At 44.0% G+C, this 22,902-nt stretch overlaps 1 protein-coding gene across 1 annotated transcript in view; it reads right to left on the bottom strand.

Annotated features, from left to right (window-relative positions):
- Positions 1-22,902, bottom strand: part of COG6 (component of oligomeric golgi complex 6) — a 211,368-nt gene that overhangs the window by 107,742 nt on the left and 80,724 nt on the right. The window contains exons 5-6 of the mRNA XM_077484196.1: positions 17,269-17,380; positions 13,515-13,597 (exon numbers count right to left, since the gene is read on the bottom strand). Of these exons, the coding sequence (XP_077340322.1) occupies positions 13,515-13,597; positions 17,269-17,380 (195 nt within the window). The remainder of the gene's footprint in view (positions 1-13,514; positions 13,598-17,268; positions 17,381-22,902) is intronic.

The raw sequence follows: 22,902 nt of genomic DNA, 5'->3' as shown, positions 1-22,902 counted from the left end.
GTAGTAAGAGTATTGAGTAGTGGCCATTGGTTTTAGCAGTTAGTAAATCAATAGTGAGTATTAGTAGGGCAGTTTCTGTGGCAGTTTCTAGGAGCTAAGACGGTTGTAGACTAATCATTCTAAATGTTTATAGGTGAATGGGAGCAAAGTTGTTCAGGTTGGAGGGGTCCAGTGAGGGCTTTTTAAATATGGGAGTGATCTGTACATGCTTTAGAGGGGAAGGGAAGGTGCCAATTAGAGAATTGAAGATGTCAGTGAAGGAGCATAGGCTAGAATAATATATCCTTCCTTACGACCATTATGAAATCAGAGGCTCACCACTGTATGCTTCTATTTGGTATATACATATCCATAACAGTGCATATGCAAACAGCCATCTGGAGCTAATGCACATTTGTATTACGCAGTTTGGATTACTACCTACATTTAATTAACCCTTGAACAAAAGATCCACATTCCGTCCATACAGAATTTGGTTCTTTTGTTCAGAGGATAATTAAATGTAGGTAAAAAAAAACACTACACACTGGTATGGACAGCACTTAAATTTATAAGACAAGTTCACATTAATATGTGCACCCTTATAAAATATGTCAGCTGCAAGGGACAGTCGTTTTGCTGATAATCAGAGACGATTCCCAGAGATGAAGTAGTGCGCTTATACTCTCTTCTTACAGCAGCTGCTCCCAGCAAACAGAGGGAACTAAAGAAAATAAGAGCGAGGGACCACTGGTAATGCCAACATCTCCTTTCTTATCTTTCAGCCCCCTCTAGTGGTAATCAGAAGCAGCTACAGCAAGAACAAAAAATTGCAAGATGCTGCTTGTGTAAACTCCTTACCCACTGAAATTGACTTTTTTCAACAGGTGGCCTACAAAAGTAAAAGGTAGACTGCATCTTATCTAGTTCAGCTCCAGAGCAATTTTTTTTTCCGCATACACGTAAAAATCTCAGTTTTTGGTAATACAATTAATTAAACCCCAGAACATTAAATATTTTCTGAAAGCAGAGGCCCTATGGAATAAAAAGGTGATAGTTGCAAATTTTTGCTTCACATGCTGTTTGCGCAACTGTTTATTAAACACAATTTTTCAGGAAACAATATAAAATTATTTTAGTGCAAAACCACACCATATAATAATACCCATTTTTGGCTAAAATATAAGAGAGGAGGTTGCATCGAGTAAATACAGTGGTGTGAAAAAGTGTTTGCCCCCTTCCTCATTTCCTGTTCCTTTGCATGTTTGTCACACTTAAGTGTTTCGGAACATCAAACCAATTTAAACAATAGTCAAGGACAACACAAGTAAACACAAAATGCAATTTGTAAATTAAGGTGTTTATTATTAAAGGTGAAAAAAAATCCAAACCATCATGGCCCTGTGTGAAAAAGTTATTGCCCCCCTTGTTAAAACATACTATAACTGTGGTTGTCCACACCTGAGTTCAATTTCTCTAGCCACACCCAGGCCTGATTATTGCCACACCTGTTCACAATCAAGGCATCACTTAAATAGGAGCTGCTTGACACAGTAAGGTGCACCAGAAGATCCTTAAAAGCTACACATCATGCCGAGACCCAAAGAAATTCAGGAACAATTGAGAAAGAAAGTAATTGAGATCTATCAGTCTGGAAAGGGTTATAAAGCCATTTCCAAAGCTTTGGGAATCCAGCGAACCACAGTGAGAGCCATTATCCACAAATGGCGAAGACATGGAACAGTGGTGAACCTTCCCAGGAGTGGCCGGCCGCCCAAAATTACCCCAAGAGCGCAGCGACGACTCATCCAAGAGGTCACAAAAGACCCCACAACAACGTCCAAGGAACTGCAGGCCTCACTTGCCTCAGTTAAGGTCAGCGTTCATGCCTCCACCATCAGGAAAAGACTGGGCAAAAATGGCCTGCATGGCAGAGTTCCAAGGAGAAAACCACTGCTGAGCAAAAAGAACATCAAAGCTCGTCTCAATTTCTCCACAACACATCTTGATGATCCCCAAGACTTTTGGGACAACATTCTGTGGACCGATGAGACAAAAGTGGAACTCTTTGGAAGGTGTGTGTCCAAGTATATCTGGCATAGAAGGAACACTGCATTTCATAAAAAGAACATTATACCAACAGTAAAATATGGTGGTGGTAGTGTGATGGTCTGGGGCTGTTTTGCTGCTTCAGGACCTGGAAGACTTGCCGTGATAAAAGGAACTATGAATTCTGCTGTCTACCAAGAGATCCTGAAGGAGAATGTCCGACCATCTGTTCGTGTACTCAAGCTGAAACGAACTTGGGTTCTGCAGCAGGACAATGATCCTAAACACACCAGCAAGTCCACCACCGAATGGCTGAAGAAAAACAAAATGAAGACTTTGGAGTGGCCTAGCCAAAGTCCTGACCTGAATCCTATTGAGATGTTGTGGTATGACCTTAAAAAGGCCGTTCATGCTCGAAAACCCTCTAATGTAACTGAATTAGGACAATTCTGCAAAGATGAGCGGGCCAAAATTCCTCCAGGACGCTGTAAAAGCCTCATTGCACGTTATCGCAAACGCTTGGTTGCAGTTGTTGCTGCTAAGGGTGGCCCAACCAGTTATTAGGTTTAGGGGGCAATCACTTTTTCACACAGGGCCATGATGGTTTGGATTTTTTTTCACCTTTAATAATAAACACCTTCATTTACAAATTGCATTTTGTGTTTACTTGTGTTGTCCTTGACTATTGTTTAAATTGGTTTGATGTTCCGAAACACTTAAGTGTGACAAACATGCAAAGGAACAGGAAATGAGGAAGGGGGCAAACACTTTTTCACACCACTGTAGATATCAAATATTCCAAGTCTTAAAATTACATGCGCCCACAATAGCGCCAAAAACCACGGTGCCCAAAAATCCACATAGGCGACGCTTTAACCCTTTCACTGTTGGTCCGTACGCCGTACAGAAGTGCCCGTAGGTGGCCAGGTCAGTACGGCGTAGGGACCTCATTTCTCTCTCTCCTATAAGCTTAGGGTCACTTCAATGACCATAAGCTTATATCAAAATTGTTCAGCAGACTCTGCTGAACAATTCTATAACTCTGATGAGCAGATTACAACCCGCTGATCAGAGTTATTGACCCCTAATGTGGACCCCCCCACCCCGCCGCCTCCCCTGTCCCCTGCCTCTCTACCCCGCCGCACCCTTTCTTCTAAAACTGCCACCTCACTCTCCTCTCCTATACTTTTTACCCCCCTACTCCCCCCCAGCACTAATTACCCAATCCGACCCCCCCACCCGCAAACCCGCTGCCACCCTCATTAGCCGGCATACCTCCTCTTCCACTCCCTCTGGCTTCAGGTGCTGCAGCGGGCTTGGGGGGTGGTCCAGATTTGCCCCCCCACCAGTCAGATGTCTCCCCAACAGCGCCCGCACCCCCGATCCATGGCTGCTCCGAGCGGCATCTCTCCCTCCCTCCGCCTACATCTTCTCCCTGTACAGATCTCTGCGGGGGGTGAAGTAGGGGCTTGGGGGCTTAGTAAACATGTGTTTACTAAGATCCCCCCAGTAGAAAAGAGGGCACATGCAGCGATCACCACTGATCGCTGCTATGTGCCCACTGACAGCTGATATATTGTGATACAGAGAAAAGGGATGTCCATTTATATCAGTCTCTCCATAGAGAGCAATAGGTGGTCCGATTGGGCCCGCCTAAAAAATGGACAGGCAGACCCGATTGGTGTCCTTGTCTGAAAAGGGGCCTAAGGCCTTGTTCACACAGGGCATACACAGCGTACCTTTACAGGGATGCACAGGTGTTCCATGCATCTCTGAAAGGAGATTAAGGTCTGGTGGGACCCCTCTGACACCTCCATCCCTAATGACTACCCTATGTACTCACAGAAGCAGGTCATGAATCTTTTAGCACCTTAAAAAGGTTACTAATTTCGGCACCTGCGATCGGGATCCCTGATTATACCAAAACATTTCATTTGTACATTGCTGAAATCACGGGACACGCAACAGGGGTGTTGACACAACAACACATCAAACAAAGGCCGGTAGCATACTTCTCGGCGGCTCTCGATCCTGTCTCTAGAGGATCACCGTCCTGTGTACGAGCAGTTGCAGCAGTGTCAATTATCATTGACAAATCCTCAGAAATTGTCTTAGACAATCCTGTAGTGGTACATACCACACATGACATACACGCCATCTTGTCACAGGTCCAGCCAAAACACATATCAATGGCAAGGCAGCTGCGTCTACAATGCACTTTGCTCCTACCCCCCAATGTTACCTTTCAGCGATGCACTTCTTTTAACTTAGCACAGCTTTTACCATTACAGACAGATTTGACAGGGGGGAGTAATGATGATAATGGTGTAGACACAGCACAAGATACTCAGGATTCTGACACACTTTTGTTTCAGGACATAACATCTGATGAACACGATTGTTTCCAACTTATGGAACAAGAAACCACGGGGTTCCCACATGTCACAGACATACCCATTACAAATGCAGAACACACACTGTACATAGATGGTAGTAGATTTGCCGATGACAAAGGTAAATATCACACAGGTTATGCTGTGGTAACGGACACACAGGTAATTGAGGCAAAGTCACTACCAGCACACATGTCGGCACAAGAAGCGGAACTAACCGCTCTAGAGAAAGCCCTAGAACACTTGGAGGGACAAGAAGGGAACATTTACACTGATTCCGCATACGCCTACGGTGTGGCACATGATTATGGCCACATATGGAAAGCTAGAGGTTACCTTACAGCAGCAGGCACACCTGTTAAACATGGTGAAGGAATCAAAAGAGTCCTGAACAATCTTCAAAAGGTTATAAGAGTAGCCATCATGAAGATAGCGGCACACACGAGCGCAAAAACAACTGAGGCAAAAGGAAACGCATTTGCAGATTTAACTGCAAAGAAGGCAGCTCTAGGGGAAGTAAGCCCTGAGACCTTAGCCACGGTACAGGTGAGTATGCCCGAAACCACATGGCAGCAGCTAATCGAACTACAGGAACAAGCAGGGGCTATTGAGAAGGACCGTTGGGTTAAGGAGGGAGCTGCACCAGGCCTTGACAATGTATGGAGAGAAGGAGACAAAATATGTCTACCCGCTTCTCTATACCCCGCAATGGCAGCGGCTGTCCACTTACCCACTCATGTCAGCTCCAATTCTATGTATAGGATTGTAAGCCAAGGATGGCTAGCCCCTGGATTCAGTAGTACTGCAAGGAACTACTGTGCTGCATGCCAAATCTGTCTGATTAATAACCCAGGACAGAGAGTGAAAACCCCACGTAAACATCAGGTCCGGGCCCAATATCCCTTTCAGAGACTGCAGATTGACTACATACAAATGCCTAAGAGCGGCCCCTTTGAATTTGTTCTCGTGTGCATCTGCCTATTTTCAGGCTGGTCCGAAAGTTATCCTGTGAAATCAGCTACGGCAAAAGCCACCGCCAAGAAACTGATTACTGAGCTGATACCTAGGTTTGGTCTCCCAGAAACAATAGAATCAGATAGGGGGACACATTTCACGGGAGAAATAATGCAAAATGTGATGGCAATGTTAGGGGTTCAACAAAGTTTTCATACTCCTTACCACCCACAGAGTTCAGGATCAGTAGAAAGAGTAAATGGTACAATCAAGCTGAAAATACAAAAAGCTATGCAGGAGTTGAACAAACCATGGCCTGAGTGCCTACCCTTAGCTTTGTTCTCTATTAGGTACACCCCAACAGGAAAAACAGGGTTATCCCCATATGAAATACTGTTTGGAAGTGCACCTAGATTAGGTTTATATTTTCCTCAAAGTATGCAATTACAATGTGATAGTTTAACTACGTATGTAATACAGTTGCAACAACGTCTGACTAAAATCCACAAGAGTGTGTATTCTTCTCTTCCAGACCCTAATTCTGTCACAGGTACACACGATCTACAACCAGGAGACTATGTGTATGTAAAGAAACATACCAGAAAGACACTGGAACCAAGGTTTGAAGGTCCTTTCCAGGTGCTATTGATTACAGCAACCTCAGTGAAATTGGAAGGGAAACCTACCTGGATCCACGCTTTTCATTGTAAAAAGGAGCCAGTTGGCAAATGACAACATGTATCTTTTTATTGTTTCAGTAATCCTGGCTAATAGTTTGGTTACCTCACAGAATAAAATACACAAGGATGAAGGATTTTTTAAAAAAATGTTATTACTGAAGTTTAAATATGCTTATGCTCAGAAGTCAGGATATGAGAAATGTTGGATTTGTAGCAAATTACACCCCAGCACAGCAAGTATACCACTGATGGCAGTTCCTATAAACTATACTGATCTTGCTAACAGTAGCATTAACATAATTAGAACAAATACCAGCGAGACAGTAATGTTTAAGTCAAATGGCCTCGCCTTTTCCCCTGATTGGTGTTTCAACCTAGGGAACACAACGGGAGGAAATGGAGAATGCCAAGACAGCAAATTTAACTTGTCCATTTTCATACCAAAAGCTACTCCTGGGAAAAACACGGTCTTCTACCCTAGTATAACCCACACACACCAATCGTTAGCTGAGTTCCTCGGTAATATTTCAGACAACAACACCAGGTGGTTAGTATCCAACTTATCCCTCTATGGATACACCTCTCGTTATAGAAATGATATCAGTTCAAGATCAGTAGCTCTAGGAAATAATATATATATCTGTTGTGAGGATAAATGTTATACTTGGATACCTAGAAAAGCTCAGGGATGGTGCTACCTCGCAAGTTTAGTACCAGTAATGGGAGTAGTAGGTGATGAACGAGGTGATCACCTATTAGAAGCTAGCATGCACCCTAGATATCCCCTCAGGTATCGTAGTAAAAGAGAAATATTCCTGAAGAAGGACATGGCATGGGCTTGGTTCCCGTCCTGGACAGGATGGGGTATAGACTTAATGAAACGACTAAATAACTATACAGGAATTATTAATGATGTTTTGGAGAAAAACTCTGATGATATTACTAAGTTAAATCTGGAGACCAGAGCCATCAGACAACAATTAGAATTACATGAATTAGCAATTGAAAGTATGAGTGCAGCACTGACAGGACTCTGTGAAACTACTGAGGACTATGAGTGCTGTACTTGGATACATAACACCAGCATTGAGGTACCTGACTATTATGACATCATTGCACAACACCGTACGGAAGTAAAGAATTTACAAGAGAAGGCCCGAAATATTGGTCGCGACTGGGATCCGTTTGGTGGAACTTTTAGTTTCTCAGGGTTATTCTCTTGGGTTAAGAAGGCAGCAATGACGATTATAGTGGTGCTCTTATTCGTATTTTTCTTTTATGCATGCTTTAAACTGCTCATGTGCTTTTGCAAGAAAGCCAAGGTAAATGATGCGGAAAAGATGGAACTTTTGTGAAGATAGGTGGATTTAGTTTCTTGACATCACCCATCTGTCAGAAAAGCCACTCTTCCTGAATTTTAGATGTTGGTACTGTCCAGGGGGATGGGTGTATACCCCTCTGACAACTCGCGGTCAGGGAGAGTACTCTGGATATAGGCCGACTAGAACTTGTTCAGGTGGACCCAGGGCAAGAGGGAGGGGTGATGTCAAAGGGGGAAATGTAAGGATTAAGGTATATGTTGAAACAAAATGGTTGACCGTATGTCTTACTAAATACATGTATTTTTCTATCCTTCTCTGTAAAATAAGGACTCGTCATCTTTAGTCACGTACTCATCAAGAAGAGGCCGCATCAGCCCTAAAAAGCAGTCTACGCCCAGAAGATTGTCTTATCAGCTGATAACACCCGGAGAATTGTCTTTTCTTTGAAAATGTTGTTTTTTTACATTTGCTGATGTTTGCCCTTTTCTGTCTATAAAAGATGTAATAAAGAAGCCTCAGAGCCAGAGTCAGTCAGAGAAAGTCAGAGTTAACGACGGACTTCTGAGCAGAAATACTGAATAATACCTCCGTGTCTCTTTGCTTGGATAAGAACTCTAACTAACAATTGGGAAACGGTAACATAACCTGACAAATAGGTGACTTGTTGAGGTCACACCTAACAATGCACAAAAAACAAGAAAAAAGAACAGAGCGGCAACAACAATGATTGTGAGTTATAATAGCCAGTGTACACAACACAGATGAAAGTAAATATACAAAGATTTATTACAAATGTTGTACAACCATGAACAACAATAAAACTTAAAAGTTGCTGGGTCAGTAAATACACATACACAATAAGAAAATAAAATGTACATACATGTGGACAGGGAAGTATGTAAACCTAATGCAGACATCAATAATACCCAGCATGTACTGGCATAAAACAAGCATCAATAAAGCCCTATGCATTTCGCAAGACCGTGCTCGCTTCTTCAGGGGCGAATGCTTGAATGTTGTATCGAAGGTCTGAGATAAATCGTCAAATGCTGGATATCAAAATGGCTGCCGTGTAGTGCCTCCAGCTCGGGAGTTGGGGGGGCGGAACAAACAAAGGCCACAACAGGGGAACATCCGGAGGATCAGCACGGTCTAGATTGGGGTATTTGTCACTGCGGTCTCCATTTAGGCCCTTAAAAACATGTCTGAAAAATGTCTCAATGGAGTGAAAAATCCAATGGTTGTCAGTTTGTTCTTAGAGATGTGACTTCTTCCATGCATCTCTGTGCAGACGGCCCCATTGATGTCATTTGGGATGCAGCAACAGCACCAACAGAGCCGTTGCTCCCAATTTTGCACCCATGTAGGTCTGCATGCATGTCCCTGAGCTCCCACTGTCTGCGTTCGGGGTCATGTACCCACACGGATGTCAGATTGCACAAGCATAGCTGCTGTTCCCAGCCGTCGCATCCCAAATGACATAAATGGGACTGCCTGTATGGGGATACACGGAACACCTGTGCATCCCTGTGCGGGTAAACATGGCCCCCCATGGGTGTACACTTTAGTATGCCACATGTGAACTAGGCTTTAGTACTAACTTAGCAGGAATTTTGTAAGCTATGTTGTGTTTATGTGCAATATTAATTATTTTAGTGTATTTTTAGTGAAAATAGCGATATGATGAACATTTGCACAATTATTTTTGGGGCCCAAAAAATTTGTAGCACTTTTTTTTTTTAATTCTACAGGTCATGTACTTTTGTAGAAAATGTCTAGTTTGAGGGGTATTATCAAATTCTGAAAGTTGTAAGTGAAAAATGAAAACCTCCAGATTTTTACAGAAATTTTTGGGTACGTTCGAGTTTCACAATTTTTCAAAAAGGCGCAATTAAAAATTTACTAATATTTGTTAGTTATTAAGTCCATACAGGTAAAGCTTTTATATTTAGTAGGGATTTAGCAGGTATTTTGGAAAATTAGCTGTGTTTTTATCTGCCAATAATGTTTTAGTGTATTTTTTGCCAATATATCGGTTCGACAAACATTTGCGCAATTACTGCGGTGTCTAAAAAATCATTAGCACCTTCTTTTTATTCTAGAGGTCATATGCTTTCAGAAAATATATGGTTTTGGGGGTCTTTCACAAATTCTGTAAGCTGTAAGGAAAAAATGAAAACCTTCAGATTTTTTGAGAAATTTGAACATTTACACTTTTGCAGCTGTTAAATTTTCACCATTTTGCAAAAAAAAAAAAAAAACGAAATTTAAAAGTTACAAATATTTGTTAAAGGTTAAGCTTTTATATTTAGTAGGGATTTAGCAGGCATTTTGTAAAATTTGCTGTGTTTTTATCTGCTAATAATGGTTTTAGTTTATTTTTTGAAAATATATTGGTTTGATAAACATTTGCGCAAATATCGCGGGGTCTAAAAAAATCTAAAAATCCGTTTTTTTTTTTCTTCTACTTATGTGCTTTCAGAAAATATATGGTTTGGGGGGGGGGGGGGGGGTCTTTCACAAATTCTGAAAGATATAAGTGAAAAATAAAAAACAAAGAAAAAATTGCAAAAATGGTCTGGCCAACAGAGGGTACAAAATGAAGCACAGGACCTGGCAGCGAAAAGGTTAAAAGACTTTACGGCTCATCAGTTTAGCGTTAGCTAGTAGCTCTTGTGCTAGAATTATTGTTCTCACTCTGATGTTTGTGGCAATATGTCACGTGTGGTGCGACCGCGGTTTACATGCGCACACACACCCTGGGCTAATGTTTGCGCAGGTGTGCGGGGCAACGGGAGTTTTCAGAATTGTTTATTATTATTTTAATATATTTCGTTATAATTTTATTTTTTAAATTTTTTTTGTTTTATTTTTACTTGATTACCATACAAGGGGTTAATAAACCCCTATGTGATAGAATTAGGCAGGCGACAGGTACTCTTTATAATAGAGCCCTAATAAGACGGATTGGGTTCCCGGGTTCCGTTGAGTGCAACACAACCCGGGAACTACAGGAGGCGGGGGGATATCAACCAGCGGGAGAGTAGAGGCACCGCACAGCCAGCTCTGTAAAAGTCTGCAGCTATGGAATTGCCGCATCACTTTCACTTTGAAGCCGATCGCTGGCTGAACAAAACCCAAACAGGCCGATGGCTGCTGCTGCAGCCATCAGCTTGTTATTAAGGATCCACTCTTTAGACGTACATAGTATGTACAAAGCACTCAATTGGTTATTAAGTGTGTGTATAAACACACACATATTAACCAGTTGCCGACCAGTCGCCGCACTGCAGCAAGTTGGCTTGGTTGTGTGAATCGACGTACTGATACATGCACTAGCTTTTCCAGGCATGCGCGCGCAAACCGCGATTGTGGGAAAGAGAGGCAGAACGGGGATCTGCCTTTGTAAACAAGGCTGATCCCTGTTCTGACAGGGGAGAGAGAAATCAGCTGTTCCTAGTGATCAGGAACAGTGATCTCTCTCTACTACCTGTCAGTCCACTCCCCCCACAGTTAGAAGCACCTCCCTAGGGAACACTTAACCCTTTGATCGCCCCCTAGTGTTTATCCCCTTCTCTGCCAGTGCCATTAATACAGTGATCAGTACATTTTTAAAGCACTAGTTACTGTATTGGTGTCACTGGTCACCAAAAAGTGTCACTTAGGGTCAGATTTGTCCGCCGCAATATTGTAATCCTGCAAAAAATTCCAGATCGCCGCCATTACTAGTAAAAGCAATAAAAAATAAAAATAAAAAAGTCCCTTAATCTTTCCCCTATTTTGTAGATGCTATAACTTTTGAGAAAACCAATCAATATGCGCTTATTGCGTTTTTTTTTTTTTACCAAAAAGATGTAACAGAATACATATTGGCCTAAACTAATGAATACATTTTTTTTTTGGATATGTATTATAGCAGAAAGTAAAAAATTGTTTTGTTTCCCCCCCGCAAATTTCATTTTTTTTGTTTATAGCGCAAAGAATAAAAATCGCTGAGGTGATCAACTTAACCAACTTACAAGAAAGCTCTATTTGTGGAATAAAGGACATACATTTTGTTTGGGTACAACGTCGCACAACCGTGCAATCGTCAGTTAAAGTAATGCAGTGCTGTATCACAAACAATGTCCTGGTCAGGAAGAGGGTATATCCTTCCAGGGCTGAAGTGGTTAATATACGCAATGGGTATAAGAAATTAATCACCCCCCCCCCCTAAAATAATCACATTTTGTTGAGTTGCAGTTTGAAATGAAGCCAGACACAGTTTTTGTTTTATCCAGCTGTATTTACTCAGTGCAACTTATAACATTCAAGTAAAAGATATAACACCAACATGTCAGAAAACAATAAAAATAAAAAACAGAATCATTGAGTTGGAAAAAGGATCACCCCCCCCCCCCCCCCCCGTGTCAGTATTATTGAACTACTTTGCTTTAATTACAGCCTTTAGTATATTTTTTTTAGACCTGACCATAATAAGGAATATGTTTACAAAAGTACTATATCTTATTTGTTTTGGCTCCTTAAAATCACCCCAAGTACAGAAAAATACCAGAGCTGACAAATCTGTCTCTGCTGAACTGGAATCCAAAGCAGTGTTGTCAGACCTGTTGGACTACATAACTCCCCCTCGACTCATAACAGAACATAAGGAAGAGGTACTGTATTTTTAATCCTAAAGACAACAAAAGTACGATAAAATCCTATTAAAGTCTGAGCAAAATAAAAGAAGCATATTCAGGTAATCTCTGCGATGCATACACATCTCCCCAATATTGCCAGAGTTCTCTCTTGTTGGACAATAGAACACCTCCCCCTCTCCTCATCTCCATGACATAAAAAAATGTTTTCAAAAGTTCTTTTTCAATTTCCAAGCAAACATATCATTAAGAAGGTACAAAGGTCTTATCATGTAGGGTCTTTTTATCGTAACTTTTCCTACATACAAATTTTATGTAAAATAGTAGTATGAATAGTAGTAGTAGTAGTAGTAGTAGTAGTAGTATGAAGTGTCCAAGGACTAGGGTCCTTACCAAGTGCACCTCCTTTGTAATATATTAATTTGGTATCTTTCATGTTATAAAGCAGTGATGGCGAACCTTGGCACCCCAGATGTTTTGGAACTACATTTCCCATGATGCTCCACTACAACGCAGAGTACAGGAGCATCATGGGAAATGTAGTTCCAAAACATCTGGGGTGCCAAGGTTCGCCATCACTGTTATAATCAAAGTCTTTGCGCTCCCTAGGAGGCTCTAGAGACAGTTTTTAGAAAAGTATAAGCATATTTTCTTGCCGACAAATTGGTTTGTGAGTATTAGCCCTTGTACACGCGGTCGGACATTCCGACAACAAAATCCGTCGGATTTTGTCCGAAACTGGTGTTGCATACACACGGTCGGACAAAGTTGTCGGTAAAATCCGATCGTTCGTAACGTGATGACGGAATTTAGTTACGACGGGACTATGTTCAGGCTAGTAGCCAATAGCTTTGGTATAGGAATTTGATCTGAGCATGCATGGCACTTTGTAGAGAATTCCGATCGAACAAACGATCAGACAAAGTCCAATCAGATCATGTTGTCTGAAAATGTTATAGCCCAGCTCTAAAACGTTGCCGTTCGGATATTCCGACGGAAACAGTCCGATGTAGCCCACACACGGTCGGATTATCAGACAACGCGGTCCGATCAGACATTTTCCGTCGGAATGTCCGACCGTGTGTACAAGGGCTTAGACATATGCCGGGTACACACGAGCAGAATTTCCTTTGGAAAAAATCTTGGATGTTTTTTTCCGACTAAATTCCGCTCAAGCTTGGCTTGCATACACACGGTCACACAAAAGTTCTCGGAAATTTCGACTGCCAATAGCTCAACGACATACAACACTACAATGAGCCGAGAAAATGAATTGTTTCCGAGCATGTGTAGGAATTTTGCGTGTCGGAATTGGTACAGACGATCGGAATTTTCAATCGGAACTTTATCCAAACGGTCACATTTTGGGACCAAAAGCTCTCATCGGTCTTTTGCTCGCCAAATTTTCGATCGTCTGTTCGTGGCATTAGGAAAGAATTATCTTGGTAATGCCTGGTATAATGTACATAGAAAACAACATATAAACACAAAACTTACCCTGCGGTTTGTTGGTTTGTTCGCAGAAGCACTTTGACATCATTATGGATCTGTTTAACTTTATCCAGAACCTTGAAGAACTCCTTCAAATTAAGAGCAAATGATAACTTCAGAATCGCCTAACCCTCCACAAGACACAAATGTAGCAACATATAAAAATCAAAAAAGATCCGCGCTAGGTCAAAGATAGTATAGAAGCAGCCACTCTAATATCTAGGATACCTGCTGTAAACAATATACCGTAATTCAGATAAGAAGCGGCGCTAAAAAATTCAAATGAACAATGTGTAACAAATAATCTCCACATAACGAAAACAAATGAAGGTGCAATGAGATAAAAATAAATTAAACAAAATGATACCTAAAAATCATACAATAACAGGAGCATGAAATATCCCAATTAGTGAAATAAAAAACAAATACATATATATATAAGTGCAAAACCTTTAATCAGAAGTAAGCAAAAAATGTCAATAAAGTGCAAAACTGTAGACATGGTTGGCCAACGAGCTCCATTACCTAACACCAACACTTAGTATACGTCTCTTACCAGATAGTGTGGACCACACATTATAATGGTCATAAAAGTATGTATTAACCCGGTATCTGTAATAAATGGTGGCTGCTCCACAATGGCTCCAAATGGATCGAGGATAGGAAAAACAAACAAGCATAGTGAAGCCGGCTGTAATCGAGGCATCACACCAAATGGCTCATTGCAGTAAACAATGGTGGCATCCTACAGAACTTCTGACTGTCACAAATTTCTCTATGACCATCGTGTGTCAACTGGAACCCGGGAGGCTAGCAAAAGTCCAGGTAACTCGATTTATAAACCCAAATGCTGGATTATTTTTCCACTTCCATCGCCTGCTACCAAAGCCCAGCAGTCAAGTGTGGAGGGTGTGTTGTGAGAAGTTGCTGCCCAACTTTTTAAAGATGTGCATTTAAAAGGATAAAGCAATAACAACTTCACCCAACACACCCTCCACACTCACCTGATGGGGGCCTGCTGCTGCTTCAGGCTTTGATAGCAGGAGATCAAGGTGGAAAAATAATCCAGCATTTGGGTTTAGAAATCAAGTCAACCAGTCTTTTGCCAGCCTCCCGGGCTCCAGTTAACACACATTGATGATCATAGAGAAGTTTGTGACAGTTAGAAGTTCTGTTGGATGTCAAAAATATTTGGCATAATGAGCCATTTGGTGTAAATCCGGCTTCACTATACTTGTTTATTTTTTCTATCCTTGATCTAATCGGAGCCATTGTTGAGCAGTCACCACTTAAACTACAGGCAAAACTTTTTTTTTTTTTTTTTCAGTTTTGGATAGAGTACAGAAGGATTAGAACATCTGTACGTTTGTATTTGTGTCCCCATTAGGGATATGCATCCTCTCTATTAGTCCTGTTTACTAGTATCATTGAAAGGGAAAGTAAAAAAAAATAAAAAATCCCACGTTTTGGGCTGACCCTAAAAAGGTAATAGAAGGGAAATCTTCCAATGGGGACACTATTTCTGGTTACCTGGGGTCCCCAAGGAATTCCCTTAACAGGGGCTTCCTCTCACATCCTGTTTGGCTAAGGGACAGGAAGTGAAGGGAAGTCTCCACAATGTGACACAGATGGCGGAACAAAACCTGACAGGGTTGTTATAACACTCCCTTACTCTATCCAAAAAGAAGAAAAAAGTTTTGTCTACTTTAACCACTTGCTTACTGGTCACTTAAACCCCCCTCAGTCCCAGACCAATTTTCAGCTTTCAGTGCTGATGCACTTTGAATGACAATTGCGCGGGCATACAACACTGTACCCAAATGAAATTTTTATCATTTTTTTCCCACAAATAGAGCTTTCTTTTGGTGGTATTTAGTTACAGCTCTGAGTTTTATTTTTTGCTAAACAAACAAAAAAAGATGCAAAAAAAAATAAATCATGTTTAATTAGGCGGCACTGATAGGCTGCACTGGTGGGCACTGATGGGCTGCATTGGTGGGCACTGATGGGCATAGTTAAGGCGGCACTAATAGGCACAGATAAGGCGGCACCGATGGGCACAGATAAGGCGACACTGATGGGCAAAGATGGGCACAGATAAGATGGCACGGATGGGTGGCACGGATGGGTGACACGGATGGGCACTGATAGGTACCACTGATAGATGGGACTGATGGGCATTGATAGGTGGCACTGATAGGTGGCACTGATGGGCTGCACTGCTGGGCACTGGTAGAGGACACTGATGGGCACGGATATGTGGCACTGGGGTGCAGCACCTTTGAGGCAGATTGTGGGCACTGCTGGGTGGCACTGTGGGTGGCACTGCTGGGTGGCACTGTGGGTGGCACTGACGGGGGGCACTTTTAATACATGTGGCACTGCAGGGGGCAGGTGGGCACTGGCAGGGGGCAGGTGGGCACTAGCAAGGCTGGCCGTGATCGGGACTGATGTCCCGATCACGGCCGCCAGTGATCGGCTTTTTTTTTCTCCTCGCGCTGACAGCGTGAGGAGGAATAATAGCCGATTACCGGCTCCGTTATATCACATGATCAGCTATCATTGGCTGACAGCTGATCACGTGATAAGGGGTCGGGATCGACCCCTTGCACGGATCGGTGATCAGGCGAGTCTCATGGACTCACCGATCACAGAGCGCGCCGCACGCGCCCCGCAGGCCGCTCGTGCACGGGACGACGTCAATAGACGTAGTCCCGGAAAAGTAGATCATCAAATGATGGCTACAGCGCGGATCTCAAGTAGTTAAAATACAGGCAAAACTTTTTTTCATTTTGAATAGAGCAAGGGAGGGTTATACCCTCTGACAGATTTTTTGTTTCTGCCATCTGTGTTCCATCGCAGAGATTTCCCTCAACTTCCTGTCCCATAGCCAAACAGGAAGTGAGAGGAAAAAGTCCCTGCAATTTAAGGGAATTCCTTAGGGACCCCAGGTGACCAGAACTAGTGTCCCCATTGGAAGATTTCCCTTCTATTACTTTTTTGGGGACAGCCCAAAATGTAGGATTTTCTTTTACTTTCACTTTCAATGATAACAGTAAACAGGACAAATAGAGAGGAGGAATCACACCTTTGGACATCAGCATTGTCAGTCTGGGGGGGGGGGGGGGGGGGGGGAGAGGAAAGTTAGATGGACTGGCAGACTTACGCCTGGTACACGCTATACTTTTTGTTCAACCCACTGGGCTGATCTGAATGGCGCCCAAACACGCGTGGTGTGTTTTGCTACTATTGCAGTGCGATTTGGAATCCTGTGCAGAACCGCAGCAATTCTAGCTGAGATCCCAAATTACCAGATGTGAACCTGATACTCGCAGGTCAATCTCCTATAGTCTACCTGCTGCTGTCTGCTCTTGGCTTCCAAAGGCCACTCGGCATCACTCATTCACCTGAAGGCTGCACCCGACGTCCCCTGACAGTGTTTCTTTGCAAAGAGACCAGGGTTGAAAAGCAGTGCATGCCCAAGCGCCTCCCAAGGATAAAACAGACTGAAATAAGCTCAGGGACGTAATAGCTTTTCCACCCAGTCCGCCCTTGTCTTTTCATTATAGTAGGGGTGTTTTACGCACTTTATTTGAGCATTAACAATTTTTTTTATACACTTTTGTTGAATAATATAGTGAAAAAATATTAGTTTTATTTTCTACAGTGACAGGAACACAAATTACTGCAAACAATGTATGTGTCACATAATTCCATAAGAAATCAAACATTAATGAAAAAACCCAGTGTTTCTCCTTACTTCAGTTAATGGACCTTCATGGCTTCCACGTAAAATGCTCATTTCCTCAGATGTCAGCTGGAACTTTTCTAGGAAGGCATTTGCAACTTGAGCGCGTATCTCCAGTCGCTGACTGTAAAAGAACCAAAAAAAAAGAATTAAACAAATTAAATCGGACATCAACAGTAAATTTCTCCAATGCGTTTTTGAAAGTATAAGGCCCCTTTCACACTGGGGCGGTATTCAGGCGTTACAGCGCTAAAAATAGCGCCTGAAAAAAAACGGCCCCTTTAACTCCAGTGTGAAAGCCGGAGGGCTTTCACACTGGGGCGGTGCGCTGGCAGGACAGTGAAAAAAGTCCTGCTAGCCGCATCTTTGGAGCGGTGAAGGAGCGGTGTATTCACCGCTCCTATACCGCTCCTACCCATTGAACTCAATGGGACAGCGCGGCAATACCGCCGGCAAAGCGCCGCTGTAGCAGCGCTTTGCGGGCGGGTTTAACCCTTTTTCGGCCGCTAGCGGGGGTTAAAACCCCCCGCTAGCGCCCGCAGACCGCTAAAAATAGCGGCGCTTTACCGCCGACGCCCGCACCGCCCCAATGTGAAAGCAGCCTAAGACAACTAAGTGATAACAAGAGCTTTGGGAGATAGCTGTTTATTTTTGTAACACAGGTGCTGGATTCAAATAATACATTATTCTGATAGTAGCCACACACAGGGGGTTCAGTCTGTTCCCTCACAGCATCTGGAAGAACACACTACTGAACCTAGCATAGAGAGACACTGGCAAGATGCAGACAAAGCTGACATACAAGAAGATCGGAATCAGGTAAGTCTTAATAAGATCAACCCTTTCCCTCAGAGATAACTTCCATCTCTTCCAGCTGACCACCTTAGTATTGGGAATTTCCAGTCTGCCTTCCCAGTTTTTGAGGCCATAATCGCCGGGTCCAAATTCAATGCCTAGAATCTTAATTCTTTCCTGGGGCACTGGAAAGGTGTCCAGGAGATCAAACCCCTCACCTTCCTTTCCCATCCAAAAAACGTCACTCTTTTCCTGATTGATCTTGGAGCCTGATGCTTCAGAATACCGTGATGTCAGAGAGACCACCTCCTCTGCTTCATCTGCCCCAGTGACAATCACCAACACATCGTCCGCATAGGAAACAACCCTCAAAGGTGGTTCACCCGGGAGCCCCACTGGCACCCTATACAACATGCCACTCTCTAGCCTCCTGATGAAGGGATCGATTGCAAACACATAGAGCAGGGGACTCAGAGGACAACCCTGGCGCACCCCGGAGCCAACCTCAAAAGGACTGCCCAACCATTAACAAGAGGAAATCTTTCTGCCCCCTTATACAAGACTTTTAACCAATCGACAAAACCACCCGGCAGACCGTACTTACTAAGGAGCAACCACAGGTAGTCATGGTTAACACGATCAAAAGCTTTTGCCTGATCCAATGTTAGCAAATACTTTGCCCAGCCTGCAGCCCTGCACCTCTCCAAGGCCTTCCGAAAAGCTAAAACTGCTGTGAAGGTGCTTCTACTCTGGACCGAACAGTGCTGATGGCGAGAAAGAAAAGACTCTGCTACTGACGATAGGCGCCAGAAAAGAATCTTTGCCAGTATCTTTCTATCTACATTAAGAAGGCTGATGGGGCGCCAATTCTCAATCATCGAAGGATCTTTACCCTTTGAAAGAAGAATCACAGCCGAATGCCTCATGGAAGGGGAAAGCACCCCCCCCCCCCTCCCCCAGCAAGGCAACTGTTAAAAACCTCTACCAAATGTGGGGCCAAAATAGACTTAAAGGCTTTGTAAAACCATCCGGTCCAGGTGACTTTTTGATGGCAAGCTGTTCAATTGCCCTCATCACCTCATCAACTGTGATCTCCTCTGTCAAATTCATCAATGGAACATCTCCACCATTTAGACCTGGAGTAGAGTCCAAAAAGCTGTCCATCTTGTCATGGTCAAGCTCTTTCCTCCCAAGAAGGTCAGCATAAAAGGACCTCACGACCTCCAGGATCCCTGACCTGGACTTTGTCAAGGAACCTATACTGTCCTTAAGGCCAACAACCATTTTAACAGCTACACCTTGTTTGCAGTTCTGGTAAGGGTCAGGCGAGTGGTACTTCCCATAGTCCCTCTCCATACCCAAAGAGGCATGCCGGTCATATTGACACTTCCTGAGGAGGAGTTTCACTTCGGAGATTGCCCCAGGATCCCCTCCTCTCGAGACAAGAATATCCAGCTTCCTCCGTAAATGTTGGTAGGTCATGTATTTATTAAACTGTTTTCTATTGGCTAGGCCCTTGAAGAATCCAGCGATCCTCTTTTTGGTCAGCTCCCACCACTCAGCCTTGCTGCTACAAAAGTCCAGGATGGTCACCTGAGCCTGAAAGAATTTCTCAAAGGATTGTCTAACATGTTCTTCCTTGAGTAGAGTCGAATTCAATCTCCAGATGCCCTTGCCCCTCTGAGGGGCGTCTGAAGCATTCAGGACCACAGATAGCATACAGTGATCAGAGAACTCTACTACCTGCACCACTGGGGGCAAGAAAGCAGAGGTCTCCTTCAAAAAAAACCTATCTATCCTACTCTGACTACTACCTTGATGAAAGGTGAACCTGGAGTCATCTGGGAGGTGCTTAATGTGCACATCCACAAGACCAGCATCCCTAACCATACTATTTAAAAAAAACGGTATCATATCCCAGCCTGTCCTTGAAGTCCTTCCTGTCTTTGGGCCTAGTTACTGTATTAAAGTCACCTCCATAGACCACTTGCTGGCATGTAAAAAGAAATGGCTTGATCCTTGTAAAAAGGCATTTCCTGTCCCACTTTGTGTGTGGCCCATAAACATTAATCAGGCGCAGGTCCTGCCCCCCCCCCCCACAAGGACGTCTAAGACCATGCATCTCCCAATCTCCACCTCAATAACCCGCCGGACATTTACCATGCCGGTTTTAAACAACACCACCACACCGCCATAAGGCTCGGCCGCAAGAGACCAGTAAGATGGACCATACCTCCACTCTCTCTTGGCCATATGAATATCTGCCAAGGAGGTAAGCCTAGTCTCTTGCAAAAATAAAATTTCAGCTTCTAATTGGTTGAACAAAAAGAAGGCCATGGAACGAGCTCTTACAGACTTAATGCTGGCGACATTTATTGTCCCCACTTTTAACGGAGGGGGAACCGCCATTTGGGTTATTGGGTGGATTGCTTCTTAGCTCCCCTCTGCTGCTCATCACCAGAAGCCGCTCTCTTTCTTGAGGCAGCCTCAAACTCCATTTCAGAATTGGAACTTCGCACCGAAGAAGCTCCAGATGAAGAAATATACCATTCAGAGGTCCTATGACGGTTGGAGACAGGCACTGAAGCCCGTTCTGTCCTCACCGCCTGCTTCCGTTTCCCAACCTTCCTTCTCTCCTCCAGGTACTGCAGGTCAGCTTCAGAGATGTCATAATCTCTTGTTTTTTTCTTTGGAGTCTTCACAGAAGACTCCTTTACAGAGGAAGAAGCAACCTTTTTACTACATGCTACCACTCCTGGTGGAGGTGGTGTTCCCTTTGAGACAGACTTAGAAGGGGTAGACACCTGGGGGGTAACTGACCCGGGGGGCACAGACTTGGAAGGTTCTCACACAAGAGGAGAGGATACAGTAGGCTGGGGGGACACAGATACAGAAGGAATACTTACAGACACAGGAGGGGTGGCCACAGGGACTGGAGAGGGATCCTGAGCAGGACCAGGGGAGTCAGTCACCGCAGAGGAGGATGGTACACCAGGAGCCTCACCCTACATCCTGTCCAGCCTAGACAAGTCATCCATTACCTCCTTCTCCATATTGAACCAGGCTTCAGGACATCTGCTGTAGGGATGGCCAAGGCGCAGGCACAGGTTGCACCTGATCATATCGGTGCAGTCCTTGGCCATATGACCCTGGCCATATGACCCTGACCCCGACACACTGAACATATCAAGGCTGAACAGGAGGAGCTCAAATGCCCCTTTTCTCCACAGCGGTGACACAGCTTCGGCTGACCAGGGTAGAAAATAGTCATCCTATCCCTCCCTATAAAAGCTGAAGAGGGCAGGTGACGGACAACATTCCCATCCCTGGCCAACCTGACTGTTACTGACCAACCCCCAGTCCAGATGTTACGCTCATCAAGGATTTTGCTGGGCTTAATCAAAACCTCCCCATAGTTCCGCAACCAAACCTCTAAATCCCGAGCGGGGACGCTCTCATTAGTCAGAATGATAGTGATTTTTTTTTACTGTTGACCTCTGAGAAATCGCAACTGGGGCCAGACCTTCCCATTCAGGTTTTGACCTACACCTTGCCTCATATCGCTCCCATAACAGGTCAAGACTCTCTGGCTTGGTGAAGCTAATCATATAATCCCATGTCCCGGCTACATGTATAAAGGCATACAAGTCATTTGCCCCAAAACCTATTTCGAAAATCAGAACCACCACCGCACACCACGCTGGAGGGATTGCACCCCTTTCCCATTTCAGAATCACAACATTACGTCTGGGACCCCCAGCAGAAGCCAGAGACCCAAGACCAGATCCTGGGGTGGCCAAAGTGGTAGCCTGCAGGGGAAAATCCTGCTTGGGAACGGAGCTACCAGGAGCAGAGCGTACCACCTGAGCAAACGTAGGTTTATCAGGGCCAAGGCTCCATACTGAAGTCACATTAGTCTGTACATTATTAGCATTATCAACAGTTTGAACTAGATTAGCAGAATCGGTAGCAGGACGATTGTCCATCACACTGGTGCTGGGGTGATTGTTATCAGTCACAGAAATGTCTCCCATCAGGAATGGTCACAGTTACTGCTGCAGTACCAGCTGTCACCTAATGCTGCGCTGTAGAGTCCTCAGCAGCAGTGGGGCAAACAGCTTTGGACTCAGCTAAAGAGAGGTTAATGGGCTCTGCTGACACCTTTAGTTCATCCACAGAAATTACACTTTTTAAAATTAAGTCTTGCTGCATTTCAGCATCAACAGGCACAACATTGCTGCACACAGCATTAGCAGCCCGATTGTCATTAGGTACACTGTCAACATCAGTAAAAGGCACAAAAACAGTCTTATCCACAACATGGGACATTGGCAGGCTTGACCTTATCAGGAACATCATCTGTAATGTCCTCCTCATTAAATATCAACTGATCCCCCTGCATAGGAGACTCCATTACCTGGATGGCCTTCAGCATGCCTCCTGAGTCCTGGGAAGGCATGGGGCTGCTTAACTCTCCCTAGGGGGGGGCAGGGGGTAAGAACTGGGGGTCTCCTGCTCTACCTTTGTCATCTTTCCAAACCTCCTGTCATTCCCAAACTTCTCCTTGAAGGGCCCATCTCTGCCTTCCATCATGGCCACAATGGTCTCCTGATGGTCCACATGGACTTTGGCCAATTGGATCTCCGGATCCATGGATCCTCGCTTCTGGCTGTGTAAGCCCTCACGCTGCCTTCTCAGACGCTTCAGCTCCGCTCGTAGCTTGTAAAGCTTATCCCTCTACCGATTTAGGACCTTTATCCCGGCCACCACTCGCTCCCGAATGCCTTGCGAGCTTTCGTCCTCACCAGGGGCAGAGAGATCCGCTTGTATACAGGAAGTCATGTCACCCGA

This window comes from Lithobates pipiens, unplaced genomic scaffold, assembly GCF_037356315.1.
Source record: "Lithobates pipiens isolate NorthernLeopardFrog02 unplaced genomic scaffold, aLitPip1_a1.2 Scaffold_16, whole genome shotgun sequence".
NCBI classification, from domain to species: domain Eukaryota; kingdom Metazoa; phylum Chordata; class Amphibia; order Anura; family Ranidae; genus Lithobates; species Lithobates pipiens.
Note: the sequence above shows the minus strand (reverse complement) of the source record. Positions and strands in the feature narration are given on the sequence as shown.